This window comes from Dendropsophus ebraccatus, chromosome 2 (genome assembly GCF_027789765.1).
Source record: "Dendropsophus ebraccatus isolate aDenEbr1 chromosome 2, aDenEbr1.pat, whole genome shotgun sequence".
NCBI lineage: Eukaryota > Metazoa > Chordata > Amphibia > Anura > Hylidae > Dendropsophus > Dendropsophus ebraccatus.
The window spans coordinates 126,095,964-126,112,451 of NC_091455.1; the positions used below are offsets into that span (position 1 = coordinate 126,095,964).

At 39.2% G+C, this 16,488-nt stretch overlaps 1 protein-coding gene across 2 annotated transcripts in view; it reads right to left on the minus strand.

Annotated features, from left to right (window-relative positions):
* Positions 1 to 16,488, minus strand: part of MOCOS (molybdenum cofactor sulfurase) — a 256,930-nt gene that overhangs the window by 38,065 nt on the left and 202,377 nt on the right. The window contains exons 7-8 of one of the 2 annotated variants that reach the window (XM_069958248.1): positions 5,731 to 5,847; positions 5,479 to 5,535 (exon numbers count right to left, since the gene is read on the minus strand). In XM_069958248.1, the coding sequence (XP_069814349.1) occupies positions 5,479 to 5,535; positions 5,731 to 5,847 (174 nt within the window). Of the gene's footprint in view, positions 1 to 5,124; positions 5,536 to 5,730; positions 5,848 to 16,488 lie in introns of both variants that reach the window. The other variant, XM_069958247.1, reaches the window with a different exon arrangement.

Here is a 16,488-nt window from a genome sequence, read left to right on the forward strand (position 1 = left end):
GGTGTGCCACAAGGGTCTGTTCTGGGTCTTATTCTTTTTAATATGTTTGTAAGTGACATAGGAGAAGGTTTGGTAAGTAAGATTTGCTGATGACACAAAAGTGTGCAATAGGGTTGATATTCCTGGAGGTGTCAGTAATATGGAAAGTTATTTAGCTTTACTAGATAAATGGTCCAAACAATGGAAACTGCAGTTCAGTGTTTCTAAATGTTCTCTTCCAAATCCTCTATCCGAGTATCCTATCGTTTGTTCTGTGTTGGCAAAGACTTCAGAAGTGATTTTTATTAGCCTTAAAATAAGTCACCAGTGCAGCCAGGTGGTCGAAAAAGCTGGACTGGAAGTATAACCAGTGGGAAGAGTTTACACTGCAGGTTAAATAACATTATATTTTAACAGTTTCTGCAAGTGGCGATACAAGTTAACTTCTACAAGAAAAAAATGGGTAGTTTAAATATTTCATGGTAATCAATTTTTTTTTTATTTTTAAAACATCTTTTACAGTACTTTTCTTCCACTAGAGAAATTGAATATCCGATCACTTGATTAATTGTACAGTACAATACAAAACGTATTATAGAGTACTGTAACCCTACATTCATAGCAGCCCTAAAGGTCTTCATTATCAGACCTTGTCATGATCATGCTATAACATTCCATAAGCCATAACTTTTTTCATCAGTGTAGCTACATGTGCTTTTTTTATGAATTTAACAAATATTTTTTAATGAAGAACAGAAAATAAAAAAACAATTCTGCAGTTTTTTTGTGGTTTCATTACTTATTGTTTGCTTTAAAAAGTCTTTTTTTAAAGAGGTTGTCCATGCAAAACTAACTTGTCCCCTATCCACAGGATAAAGTAAAGTAAGAGATCACAGGAAATCTGACCTCCATACTCCCCGGCAATCTCTGTATTGGCCTGGCTTCTTTGTTATGAATAAAGCTGAGTGTACGACATGTTACCCGAGGTTCTATTTATTCCTATGGAGCCACTGGAAAGAGATAAGTACAGCCTCCAGACCTCAGCCAATCAAAACTTTTGTGTCTCCAGGCTGGTAAGGGTTACCTATTGCAATTAATAAACACAAAAACTCTCGAGCACAGAGAACACCTATATAATCTAGGAACAAACTCTATGTAAATCATAAAGATATGAACCAAATAACCCTCAATATCGAACAAATACACCTATATGTGAGATAATAAATGTCCGTCCCTCAAGTATAGAAATAGAACAAAGATTTAATTTCAATCCATCACAATAACACATAGTATATTGTACATTAAAGTGCAGGTGCATCTAGCATGTAAACAATTTACAATACCAATTTAGCATAAATGCATGAAAAATAATAAAGCCCCTATGTGCAGTATGCCCACCCTGTAGCCAGATACCATGTGCCCTATAGCTAGATGCAATGGTTCCTGTAGACAAGTATGTCCCCTGTAGTCAGACACAAAGCCTCCAGTAGCAAATTATGCCCCCAGAAGTAAGATATGCCTTCTGTAGCTAGGTATGCCTCCTTATAGCCTTATATTCCCCCTTCAGTCTAATGTGCCCTTGAAGCCAGGTATGTCCCTTGCAGTCACATATGGCCACTGCAGCTAGATATGCCTCTTGCTGGCAGGTATGTCCTCTGCAGTCAGATATGCCCCCTACAGCCCCCAAAAAGGCAGGAGGAGATATTGGCTGGTGACAATGGTGGCAGAAAGGCACAGCGCTGCTGGAGGACACTGTGTGAGATCACATGGTTACTTGTTAAAGGAAATGCATTTCTTTACAAACCTGAAAGATTGCGGTCTGCACCAAAAAAAAAAAACATAAGGAACTTGCTGCCACAGGATTTGTCAATTCCAGGAAAATTTTCATTAAAAAAAAACAAAAAAAAACAACAACATATCACAGGTGTTAAACTGTGGCCCTCCAGTTGTTGTAAAACTAAAATTCCCATTATGCCCGTAAAGCAAAAGCTTTGGCCTTGGCTGTCCAAGCATGATGTCCTGGAGAAACCATCCCTGTGGCATCAGTGATGCATCGCTTTTGCATTTGTTTGAGTATAGGAAGGTCCTTTCTATGCTTCAGTAAAAATGGTGCATCAGTATGTCATCACTTTAAACTGACACATTGACATCTATTGGAGCCTCCATTACACAAAAACAGACCATGGGAGAGATTTATCTAGCGTGGTGTAAAGTGAAACTGGCTCAGTTGCCCCTAGCAACCAATCAGATTCCACTTTTCATTCCTTACAGACTCTTTGGAAAATGAAAGGTGGAATCTGATTGGTTGCTAGGGGCAACTAAGCCAGTTTCCCTTTACACCATGTTTGATAAATCTCCCCCCATACAGTATGTGCAGGTCTTACATTTTGCAGATGGAGTGGAATCCAAAAACTGATTCATTTTAAAAATGGATGTGTGAATGACATTACTGAAATCTGTTAATCAGGATCCTGATTTATGGACAGAAAAAGCTGTTGTGTGGATGAGGCCTTACATGTAGCATTATTTTAAAACTGCCACTGCAGTTTTTGAGCCTAAGCCAGAAGTGGATCTAACGAGAAGGAGAAATTCCTTTCTTTAAATTTCCCTTTCTTTTTAAATTTACAAAGTTTATGAAAGGGTAGTACTAATAAAGTCGTGTGGCACTCGTTTCCGATCCAAGAAATACTTTTATTATGCCATACAAACGTGAAATGTGCACAGAGAGGCGACGATCGTTTCGCGCTTAGACGCGCTTTGTCATAGCCCATACGTCATATCTTTCACCTGGTCTTTTTACATAGACATCTTAAAGACATATACACCCAGAAAATATGTGAAGACTAAAAACAGTATACAAAACCATACAAAAAGACATAAAAAGAGAGCTACGAATATCCAGGACATTTTTTTCCTTAATTTATATTAATACATATTATTTATGCTGTTATTTTTTATATTACCACATTGATATCGGATCGTTCGTTTAAGCCAAGTGGACCCAACGCTTCTGTTTTTATAATAAGTTACCTTTCTTTCCGTAACAGTAATTTATGTTAATCACTCCCATGTCCTTCAGCTTTATACAGTCCCATGAATTTCATTTGCGATGCGTCTCCCGAGTGCATTGTTCGTATATGGTTTATTAGGCGAGGACAGCCCTTGCCTGTTCTGACCAATCTCTGATGTTCAACAAATCTTCTACACATTGGTCTAATAGTTTTCCCTATGTAGAAGAAACCACATGCACAGATTACTGCATATACTACATAGGGTGTTCTACATGTGATAAAACCTTTTACCCAGATCTCTGAGCTACCCAGCTTGCAATGTCCACATTTGTGGTTTCCTGACAGGGTCTCATTATTGAGCCAGTTCACACTACGCAATTTTTTCTTTTCTATCCTTGGATAAATCTGTGTTAAATGGATACGTCTGGGTAGCTCAGAGATTCGGGTAAAAGGTTTTATCACATGTAGAACACTCTATGTAGTATATGCAGTAATCTGTGCATGTGGTTCCTTCTACATAGGGAAAACTATTAGACTAATGTGTAGAAGATTTGTTGAACATCAGAGATCGGTCAGAACAGGCAAGAGCTGTCCTCACCAGATAAACCATATACGAACAATGCACTTGGGAGAAGCATCGCAAATGAAATTCATGGGACTGTATAAAGTTGAACATCTGATGATCAACATAAATTACTGTTACGAAAAGAAATGTAACTTATTATAAAAACAGAAGCGTTGGGTCCACTCAGCTTGAACAAACGATCCGATATCAATGTGGTAATATAAATAATAACAGCATAAATAATATGTATTAATATAAATTCAAATTTCCTGGATATTAGTAGCTCTCTTTATATATTTTTTTTTTGTATGGTTTTGTATACTGTTTTTAGTCTTCACATATTTTTTGGGTGTATATGTCTTTAAGATGTCTATGTAAAAAGACCAGGTGAAGGAAATGACATATGGGCTATGACAAAGCGCGTCTAAGCACAAAATGATCGTCGCCTCTCTGTGCACATCTCACGTGTGTACGGCACAATAAAAGTATTTCTTGGATTGGAAACAACTTTATCTGTTAGTTAGTGCTACAAGGACTTTATCCTACATGTTGCTGAGCACCGTGGATCCGTGATTTGAGTCCAGGTGAGCCGGATCCTCCTTATTCCAGGACGGTGGTGAGGCAGTGCCGTGACTCCAAAATAACTACTGGCTTGTACTAAAAAGTTAGCTTTTATTTTTTTTAGCAAATAAAATACACCAACTAGTGTGATAGCATGCTAGTCACACGTCAAAAAAACTCAGGAATGATCTTGGAGTGGTTCTCTGTAAACAAACTATGCTGAGCTTTGTCTTAGCTTAATAAGGAAACTCTCTAAAGCCACATACTGATAATATGTATTATACCAACTTTAGCTAACATGGATAAGTTAAAGGGGTTATCCAGCGAAAATCGTTTTCTTTCAAATCAACTGATATCAGAAAGTTATATAGATTTGTAATTTACATCTAAAAATCTCAAGTCTTCCCATACTTATTAGCTTCTGTATGTCATGCAGGAAATGTTTTATTTTCAGTCGGACCCAGTGCTCTCTGATGACATCTCTGGCCAAGACAGGGACTCTGTCTCAGTTTTCTTTGAATCCCCATAGAAAACCTCTCCTGCTCTGGACAGTTCCTGTCTCGGCCAGAGATGTCAGCAGAGAGCACTGTGTCAGACTGAAAATAAAACATTTCCTGCAGGATATATAGTAGCTAATCAGTATAGGAAGACTTGAGATTTTTTAATAGAAGTAAATTACAAATCTATATAACTTTCTGACACCAGTTGATTTGAAGAAAAAGTTTTTTACTGGAAAACCCCTTTAAAGTGCTGATGAGGTTTTGCATGTGGGCTTGTTAGGATGAGTATCAATAGGCTGAATGCCTGTATGTATTTATAATGCTATTCCTGTACTTGGACTAGAAAAAATATGCTTTATTATTGCTAGAGACGAGAGGATGATAGGGCTTAGTTCTCATATAACACCCTCCTGGCCCAGAAATTAAAGTCAAGCTTTTACGTTCATTAACTATGTAATCAGTAATTCAATTGTATTTTCTTACTTAATGTCTTGATGCGATGTCTTACCTGAAAAGCTGCACATGATTTGATCGGATAAAGATAGATATGACTGAGTGTGATTGCTTTGCTATTTGTTGTCATGGTTTCTCTTTCTTTGCATATACAAGTACGTTCTACTGTAGACAGATTGGAAAATATGTGGCTCTGAGTGATCATTGTGCTGTCTGTGATTTTTCCATTGCCATTAATGCTTCTCTCTTCACTGATTTCTGACTGGGACAAACTGATTTTTGAAATCTTTTCACAGTCCAGTATACGTAGAGTGCCTTGTGATGACTTTTTTATGAAAGTGTCTACAATAAAGTTTAAAAAAACTTTGGCATCATCAAATGTAGACATAAATCCAAAGGATATCCTTACAGATCCAGTAGGTCGTCCATTAACTAGATCCATGTCATCTCCACATACATGACCAGCCTTTACAAAGAAAATGGAAATACATTAAAGTTTTGTTCCAAGTTATGTGACAATATTTTCTAACTATAATCACAGAAATACTAGAATAAAGAAGGAAAATATTGCATCTCAAGAGACTTGTGATAATTTATAAAGAGCAATTTTGTGAAAGGTTAATTAAAGTCAGTTATTACATATCTATACAAGTATCCTAACCTGTAAATTGCTTTTTACTTCAGCATTGCTAATTCCCAAATGTTTCTGGCAGGCCCCAGCATTGCAGAAACAGCCAGTACGGAAGTGGATGTTGTACAAACTAGCCAGCTTGTCAACCTGCAAATGCAAAAAAATAAAATAAAATAAAAGTGGAAATTAAACAAATATCATCTAATCATCATCATCATCATTTGGTGCTACATGGCAGATGGCACAGGGAGTTTATAAAACAGGCTCAGGCCAAAATCAGGGAATACCAATCAAGGGTTGTTTATCTACTTTGATGCCACAGTCGACAGCAACATAACATCTAAGTGGTTGTGGACAGAGAAAAAAAATGTTCCCCTGCTTTTGTGGAATGCCCATGGGTTGTCATAGATGGGCCTAATGAAGATCTTAGTACAAAATATTGTACTAAGGGATGAAGGGGTATCCAGTAGTTCAGATGCAAAGCTTAAAGTGTCACTGTAGTTAACATTTATTTATTTATTTTTATTTTTTTTGCAAAAATCAATAGTACAGGTGATTTTAAGAAACTTTGTAATTGGCTTTATTAGCCAAAAATGCATTTTATCATGAAAAAGCAGTTTGAAGCTCTCCCCCTGTCTTCATTGTTCTCTATGGAGAGGGGAGGGGTGGAGGGAGATAAGGCACCAAAACAGGACAACAAAGAGTTAATTTACAGCTACATCACCAGGCTATTTCCTCTGAGGTCGGCACTGACCTCTCTGACCTCTAAATACCACTTTAACATAGCTCCCCGCTGTGTAATCCTTTGTTCTCTGCTCTCTGCTGCCGACTAATCTCCCTCCTCCCTGCTCCCCCCTCCTCTCTCCTCCCCCCTCCTCTTTTCATAGAACAGACAGGACCCGACTGATGTAAACCATTCGAGATTTCCTGATAATGAGCAGTGGATAAGAGAGAGAAAGGGAAAAGTCTTTTTGAATGCAGATAATGGCATATTTGCCTAATAAACCCAATTACAAAATTTCTTAAAATCACCTGGACTATTAATTTCTGCAAAAAAAACAAAAAAAAATTAAATTACAGTGACACTTTAAAGTCCTCTGAAAAGTGCTGGAAATGCAACCTAAAGAAAGGAACATTAACTCATATTTCATGGAAATGTCCACCATTTCAGGCGTTCTGCAGTAAAGTTACAGATGTTTTCTTAAAGCTACCACCACCTGGTCTCCCTAGACAAAATTTGTTACCACAGTTGACTTTAAAGCTCTTTGCTCACTCACAACCGGGAATGAATTTAGTTGTCTTTTTCTTTTGTATTTGCCCTCTCATTTCTCCTCTTTTATAATTTTCTCAATGAATGTGGCTGTTTAGGCCATGATCACTATATATCTATTACAACAAAGAGGATGCACCAGATGGAAGGTGGGCGCCGCACTGAGGGGCAGAAGAATACCCCCCAGTGCAACAAAAAGACTAATTAGCATATTTCTTTCTAAACAAATTGCTCCTAAACAGCGCCCCAGAGAAAAATAAAAAGACTGGCGCCAGAATAAGCAGCTCTATGGCAACAGGTACATGTATGTAAAGTATGTATGAACCTGCTCATAGTTTTCCTTTAATTAAAACAACACAGAGATCCTGTATTGGACAGCAAGGCACTGGCTCATTCTAACTTTCTCAGAATCCATTCCCAGAAATAACACATAATTAAGAATCAGTGATCTAGGTTAAGGCTACATTCACACAATGTATTTTTTGAATTAATCATGGCCAATGTTGCAATTCGCAACAACGTCCGTGGTTAATTCCAAAGATTCTTTGCATTGAAAAAGAAAGGAATTCCGGCTGGAGTGTATATACATAGTATGCACTCCCTTCGGGATTGCAAGTGGCCGCACGGATAACTGACGTGAGTTTTGTGTGGCCACTATTCATTAGTTAGTGGCCGCACAGAACTGTCAGTTAACACAATGGAAAGTGCAGCTCCGTGCTATGGTAAATTGGGATGCGGATGCAGAAGGATGCGCCCGCATCCCAATTCAACATAAATGAAGTTCATCCAGCCGGTACTGCAGTACCGGCCGGGATGATCTTTACTGACACCAGTCACAGAACGGCCGGTGTTTTACAGTGTGTGAATTTGGCCTCACAGAACAAATCCAACTTTCCTGGATGTATCTTGAATTTGGTGTCCATTTAAATGAAATATATTGCCTCGATTTTAATTTTTTTTACCTCTTACTAAAAAATTTTCTTTTTTTTCTAATTTTATTTTTAATTATTTTACAGCCATCTTAATGAGCAGTTTTAACAGCAATTAGTGGTATGCTTTATAGCAAGTCCTATGGACAAATAAACAATGAACAAGGGCTGTCTTATTGACATAGATAAAAAAAAAAAAAGAAAGGAACGGGGGCACTTTCTGGTGTAAAATAGTATGCCAGGTGGTATCACTGAGTGTAATGATGAAAGAAGATTACCTGATCGAGTTGTGCTATTACATAGGCACATCTCTATCCAAAGCATATAGGAGACAATACCGCAGCTCCAGCTGGAAGGCACCTAACAGAAAGGTGTTCGAAGCAATGTGAGTATGAACCAACACAGGATCAGCGGACCCAGGAAAACTCCAGCAAGCCGTCGGGCGCAGATATTGTAGTCTCAGTAGTAGATGGTAGGCAGAACACATCCATAGATTGCCATAATAGACTAATCGGAATCCGCAGGTAAAGTGGGTTAAATTTATTTGGCATTATTATGGTGCCAAATAAATTTCACCCACTTTACCTGTGGATTACGATTAGTCTATTATAGCAATCTATGGATGTTTTCTGCCTACCATCTACTACTGAGACTACAATATCTGCGCCTGACTGCTTGCTAGAGTTGTCCTGGGTCCGCTGATCCTGTATTGGTTCACAGGGGCATAATCTCTTTACTAAAATCAAACGGGACTCAAGTCGAGTTTTATTTAGTCTGTTCTGCCACTTTTTGGCATTTCAGTTCTTATTTACAAAATGATTAGGTTTGAAATTGATGTAGTTAAGGTGGATGAATTTTTTTTTAAATTACATTTTGATTATTCTTGCACATTTTATGAAAATCAAAGAGTATAAGGCACTTTAATTGTGTAATGAGTTATACGGAAGACAGGAAGCATCTGGGGAGTAGCACTCGCCAAGTATGTTCCCTACTGATGAGATTCTGTAACAAAATGGGCTGGGTGGAAACTTAGTGTAAACTCAACCCATGTAAGATCTCTTATACCTGTTAGAGTGGCTCTTATGAGACTGCATCAAGGACTGATCTCATACTTTGCAATAGAGCCGCATTGAAGTTTATTAAAAAGGTAAAAATTTAACCTAAAACTGTTTTGGACCATACTTACCTCCTGGAGTTTGTTACCGAGGTAGATAAAGCGTCTCTTCTGTATGACCAAAGAAGGACTCAGTATGAATGGTTATTGCTTCAGCAGGCACAAAAGAACTACAGTATGAGACATACTTAATAGAGAAGGCACAGCACAAGGTTTGTTAATGGGGGGAAACCCAATAAAATCCTAGTAAAAACAGGACATTGTGGAAATCAAGAAAAGTGGGGGCCACTTAGTTTAGGGCACAGGGGGAATTGAGCGGGAATTCTTACGTTATTTTACTCATTTATACTGCTTTTGAGAGTAAGACGGGGGAAGGCGAGATAGGCTCTTTTTTGCGAAGCATCAACTTTGCCCTTCTCCCAGAGGGGCAAAACAATTTGGTGGAGCAGGACATAACACTGGTATTATACTGTATGGCAGATGATTTCCAAGAAAGAATTAACACATAAAAAAAAAATCTACTTTTTCAAGTTTCGGACAGTCCTGCATATACTACTGTCAGGAAAAAAGTGTAGCATACTATACAACGGCATTTACTAAGTCCCCACTACTAGACTGCAGCACTATGTAACTGGTTAGACTGTATAACACTGGTATTACTCCTCATGTATGGATAATTATATGTATATCTCTGTGATGTCTGATTTTTATCTATGTATGTACCCCCAGAATTGTAAAGTGCTGCGGAATCAGTTGGAGCTATATAAATAAAAATTATTATTATTATTATCAACATTATACAGTGTGGCAGATGATTGTTTCCTGGAAAGGACTTTTGCATAGTTGTGGATAAGCTTTTCTGTGTCAGTCACACTGACAGACTACTACTCCTTAAAAGGGAAGTGTTTTTTTAAGCTAATCACCTAGCTAACTAGCCAATCTAAGCCTTTCACCTGCTCTGTCCCTGCTCCAGCAGTTCTCCCCTGTCAGCTAACAGACCACTAGTCGAGCATCTGGAGACTTGGGTCTATATACACCCAGGTCACCTCATCGAGCTGGCCAATCACTGCTATGATAGCAGCAAATATAGCTGAAGCATAGCAGGACCTCACAGCTCCTTCCCCACATGTTTATTGGCTGAGTAAAGCATCCAAACATGTGGGGAGAAGATTATCAATTTTATTTGCACACCACGAAGTACTCGATTGAGTATCGAGTACTTTGAAGTACCACGATACTCAAGTAACATCCATTAAATGCCAAGACCCAAGTCTTACTGGCAGACTATTGCAATTTCAAAAAAAGCACTAAAGTAAAAAATGCCCTGAAAGGCATTCATAGCCTTTAAGAAAATTACTTTGTGGCCAAAATTAAACAGATAGATAGGTCATATACTTGAATACTTCTCTCAAGAAAGCAAAATTCCATTAGAGCAAAATATGCTTGAACAAGTATTTCTCAATTTAGTTCATTTTGTTAATTTTCACATTTCAAATCTGTGATGTTGACTGTACAGTGGATTACAAAGCTGGGATTCATTGAAGATTTCAAGGCAAAGGACTTTGTAAAATATTATTTACCCAAGATATTAAAAAACTATCTTCTTTAATTATTCAATCGAGAAGATATGAAATTTCTAGTCTTTGATGGCTACAGATTAATTTTTTTCTTGCATTTGATATGTAATGTTATTTCTATTCCACTCAAATTTATTTGAAATAATTTATTCTTATAATTATGTTGAGTAGAACTTTAAAGAGCAATGCTATAGATTTTCATCCAGCAGCTGGCAGAATTTTTTTAGATGTCATCTCCTGGAGACCAATCCAATGCCTTTGCGCTGCTGCAGAAATCAGCACTGTAAAAGGAATTTCGTCTGTCATATCTAGCTAAATTTCCCCTCTGCTGCAGAGATCAGAAAAAGCTCTGATTCAGTATTCAACTGATGATCAAAGTAAGGACCCCAAGGCTGTCCATTGATATTGCTTATTGTTAAAAGAATCTGTCACTAAGACGCCGCCCGAGCCTAAACTTGTGTCAGGTAAGATGACCGAATGTTAAAATTACATTTTAGCTAAAATAGAGCATCTCTTTAGGAGTTAAACATAGCAACATGTGACCATTGGACACATCACTAAGTTATCCTGCCTGCAGTTATTATCTTGGTTACAGGTTCCTTTTAAGACATGGGTTCCTATGCCTAGTATTAGGATAATATAAGGCTGTGATTTCAAAGTAAAAGTAATGATCAGTAGACCATCTGTACATTAGGATGTTGCTGCCATTATATGCAAAGTAACCAATTATGTGATATTGGAGCTGCTTCAAGCTAAAAGCAACATGTTGAATATCTCACATACTGAAATAATGATATTCGGAGATAAGTAAAGAGAGGGGATCAGGAGGCTGAATTCTACACTTCACAAAAGTACACAGACAAAGTGAGTAAGTATTTCTATCTGTGCAGACAGGGGCAGGGTGAACATCATTAGGAACAACTACTCACCTCTTCCAGTCCCTACAAAACTCCATGACAGAAGGTCTGAGACCTCCGCCGCAAGGCATTTTCCCCCAAGTTGTGATGATGTCACAATTCGTGGAAAATGCCCAACCTGACTCATGGACAGCCCGCTCAACCAATCAGTGACTGGAGCCACGTCCCAATAAGTCACTGACTGGCTGAGTGGGCTGTCAATCAGACGAGTCACGACGTCGGCTGAGAAGAAGATCCCAGAGGCAGACGGGGGTCCCAGAGCGGAGATCCAGCACTGGACAGGCTCAGGGACACATGAGTAGTGGTTATTATGTCCCCCCCCCTCCCATGCCTTTTCAATAATAATTGCAGCCCTGGATTTCTCCTTTCATGCTGTGGGAATTAAAATCTGCAACATACAGATCAACTAGACTAGAATTTAACAAAACTAGAATTCGGAGATCAGAATTTAGCGTCCTGCTGCTCCACAGTCCATGATCCCAGTCATACTATATAGGGGTTTTCCCACCAAACAAATTATGCAAGTTAAGTAAAAAGCTAAGTGCAAGCTTAGCTTAGTATATATTTTACACCCTTTGATTAATCTGAGCCTTGCTGCCTATCATGTGTAGGTGTTTGAATGCTGAGAGACTCCCGGGATACGTAGCAGGGCTGATTCCACAGCTCCATCTAATAGTCTTCTCCTGATCTCCATGCTATAATTAATGATTTAAAAAAAAAAAAGTGTATTCACCTTATATGTGCACACTGTAAGACAGCATTTTTTAATTAGTTTACACAGCATAAGACAGCCCCCAAAAATAAAGCTAACATAAATGCTTTCCACATAACTCCTTAAAGTAAACAGAAGACATTATTTATTGTCATGGCTTCCAGACAACAGATTCTTCTCACTCAGTATTCACTAAGGGTTTAAGTGTGACAAAACCATCATGAACACCATACTAGGCCACGCATAATTCATTTGTTTGAGGGACACAAACATATTGAAGTTTAAAACCTATTTTCTAAGGCTTGTCAAGATGAAGATGTATTTAACAAGCCTGTCATAAAAGTAAAACAAATGGGAAGTGACAAAGCAAAAAATTGCCAATGCCTCGCCCTGTCAAGCACAACAACTGCCAAAATTTACCATCACATTCCACACAGCAATATCACAGAGTGATTCTTCTCAACTGGTTAGGAAATCTGGGTTGTGAATCTAAATAAAAGGTTTGACAGTCAGGCTATTTCACAAACAGTAAAATAATACCAAAATTAACAGGTGACACAAACAAACGAAAAAAGAACGGACATTTTTTGGAAAAGCAGGTCACAAGTAATGAGCTTGTTCATTATTTTGAAGGTCATAACTAGGGATGAGCGAACTATTGAAAAGTTTGGTTCGGTTCAATCCGGCAAACTTTCGTGAAGTTCGGATTCATACGAACCGAACCTAAAACGAACCTTGCTATAACGGTTGAATAATTGCATCTACAATAGTGGGAGTCTGATAGGGTATAGTTCGCTTAGTTGCAGTTGCTATTACAATGAAAAAAGTGGAAAAAATCGAAGTGCAAAAATAGTGAAAATAATTTAGCAAGGGTGTAAGTGATTAAAGGGGTATTCCCCCCAAGAGCTAAAAAAATGAAATGCTCCCAAACCTAGCTGACCTTACTCACCATGTCCCCCTGAGTATTTTGAGCCATCTCCCATCTTTCTAGCTGCTGCCGTTCCTGAGTTACAAGTTTTTCTAAAAGCGATCTATAACCAAGATAGGAAACTACATTTCCCATCATGCAATGCTTCTGCCTGATGATGGTGAAGTAGCAGAGCTGAGACAATGAAGGAGATGATGACAGTGTAGCAAAGCTGAGTTGGAAGTGACGTTGTAGCAGAGCTGAGTTGGGGGTTACGGCGTAGCAGAGCTGCGTTGGCGGTGACGGCATAGCAAAGCTGAGTTAGGGGGAAAGTGAAGCAAAGCTGAGTTGGCGGTGACGGTGTAGCAGAGCTGAGTTGGCGGTGACGGTGTAGCAGAGCTGAGTTGGCGGTGATGGTGTAGCAGAGCTGAGTTGGCGGTGACGCGGATATTGCGAGGGGTGGAGCTTGTCACAGGCGATTGCGGGGGCGGAGCTTGCCACGGGTTGATTGTGGGGGGGTGGAGCTTGCCGCGGGCGATTGCGGGGGCGGAGCTTGCAGCTTGCGATTGCGGGGGCGGAGCTTGCCACGGGTGAGTGCGGAGGCTATGCCACGGGTGATGGGGGGGTGGTTGGTTGTGGGGCGGGGGGCTGTGTGCTAAGGGTGAGTGCTGGACGGTGCGCTGGGAGGCTCTGGACACAGGGGGTGAGCTCTGGGCTGGGGGTGACCGGGTGGCTGCTGTTAGAGTGGGAGACAGTCACAGCTGCGCTGATCACTGTCTCCCTCTCTAACAGCAGCCACCCCATCAGTGTTCTCAGTCACTTCACTGTGCTGGGACTGAGGACACGTGATGCCAACACGGAGGGTGGGGGCCAGGAGCAGGGAGCGTGTCGGGTTGGACTGAGGTCTGATGATTCTCTGCAATCCGTGGGGGTGAATGCAGCTGGATAACAGCAAAACTGTGCAGAATCCATAATAACTGTATATTGGAAAGATGAAAAGCTACGGGTGGGCAGCGTATTAATGCAAAAATAATTTTGGGGGGAATACCCCTTTAAGTGATTAAGTGAATAGCAATTGCAGGCAATAATACTGCACCCTGTAATAGTTAATACTTAATTAATAAAACAAAGTTTCATTCTAAAAAAGCTATTTTCCTTGTTCAATAGCATAATTAAAACAAATCCATGCTTTTGCAATTATATATACTGTTAATAAAAAAATAAATATATATATAAATTGTATATATATATATAAATATATATATAATTATTTATTTATTTACAGTATATTTAATTGAAAAAGCATGTATTTGTTTTAATTATGCTATTGTACAATGAAAATAGCTTTATTAGAACAAAAATGTGCTTTATTAATTAAATATTAACAATTACAGGGAGCTGTATAAATGCCGACAATAACTATTGAAGGTACAGTTCAATGTAATACTTAATTAATACTTTACTTTAATTAAAACAGCAAATGTTTCTTCTATGCTATTTTTTTTTTATCACAATAGCAACATTAGAAGAAACATTTAGATTTATATGTCCGCTCAGCTGGAGCCGGCACACCGGCATAAAGAGCTGGAGCCGGCACACTGAGCCCACTGTGTCGGAGACCAGCGTAGAAAAGAAGAGAGAAGACAGAAAAGAAAAAGAGAGAAGACCTCGGAGGGTGAGTAGAAAGCCCCCCCCCCCCCCCTGCACTGCACCCATCCCAGCAAGGAAGGGGGGTCACTTAACCTCTTCTTTGCTGGTATGGGTGCAGTCTGACATCAGTCTGGCCCCCAAGGGGTTAAGTGGGGACCCTTACTTAACCCCCTGGGGGCCAGATTGTTCAGTATGGCACCCAAAGAGTTAAGGGGAATGCAATGCATTCTCCTTTAACCCCTTGGGTGTCACACTGTAAGCAGCGATCTGTAAAGATGCTGCAAACTGTAAGGTGCACACCGCTCATCATGATGGGTGTTGTGCTCCTGTTTGTGTGTTTTTTGTGTATTTCTCCCTTTTTGCTTTTTTTCAGATATCGGTATCCTGTGGATTATGGCGGATTCGGTGGGCTATGTCAATGACCAGCGGTTGTTTGGATTTTTTTTTTTCAATAAAATGTCAACAAGGGGTGTGGGGGTGTTTTTATTTGAATAAAAAAAAAATTCACTTGTGTCTTGTCTTTATTTCTTTACTATATAGTGGAAGCTGTCTAATAGGCGGAATCCATTACTAAGTCAGGGCCTAGTGTTAACCGGTATAAAATGGCTAACACTAACCCCCCCCATTATTACCCCAGTACCCAATGCCACCAGGAGTACTGGGAAGAGCCGGGTGCCAGTGGTCCTGGAGCGTCAAAATTGGCGCTCCTGGAGTGGGCGGCCAAAACAAATGGCCCTTCCCACCCTGGTGTTACTAGGCTGCTGTTGTTTGGTTTTTAACCCGACTGGTTCTGAAAATAGGGGGAACCCTACGCGTTTTTATTTAGTTATTTATTTAAAAAAACGCATAGGATTCCCCCTATTTTTATTACTAAAACAGCTAATTGTTTAGCTGTTTTAGTAAAGTTAATTTAGATTTGAATATTCAATCACATATTCGATCGAACTCGAATCTTTCCAATAGTGCAGTATTCGATCGAATACTATTCGCTTATCTCTAGTTATTTTAACCAGATTCGTTACGAACTTTCTCAAAGTTCGGTTCGGTGACAAACCGAACCTTTTGCAAAGTTCGTAACCAATCCGGTTCGTTATGGTTCGGTTCGTTCATCCCTAGTCATAACCAATTATGGACGTTATTCTATATTGTGTGCGTAGTGACGGTCAATTTCCCCTTGATTTCAATGGAGCATATTATAGGGCCATGTTCACACAACGTATCTTTTGCATAAATCAAGGCCGTTGTTGCAATTTGCAACAGCGGCCATGATTTATGCAAAAGATACATTGTATGTGAATGAATTGAATCATGGCCGGAGAGTATACACTCCGGCCGGGATTCCAACCAGCCGCACGAAAAACTAAACTTATTTGACATCACCGCGTGAGTAATCTCCCAAACTATAAATTTTCTTCATTCCTGATATCTCGCGGTAAATGGTGTAAGCGCAAAGAAATTGCAAAGTGCAAAATTGCGCATTTTTGGTAGCATCAAATCCAGAAAAATTGTAATAAAAAGCGATCAAAAAGCTGCATATGCGCAATCAAGGCACAGAGGGAATGTACAGATCATGGCACAAAAACTGACACCTCAAACAGCCCCATAGACCAAAGGATAAAAGCGCTATAAGCCTGGTAATAGAGCGATTTTAAAGAACATTTATTTTTTTAAAAAGGTTTTAATTTTTTAAAAGCCATTAATTAAAATAAAAG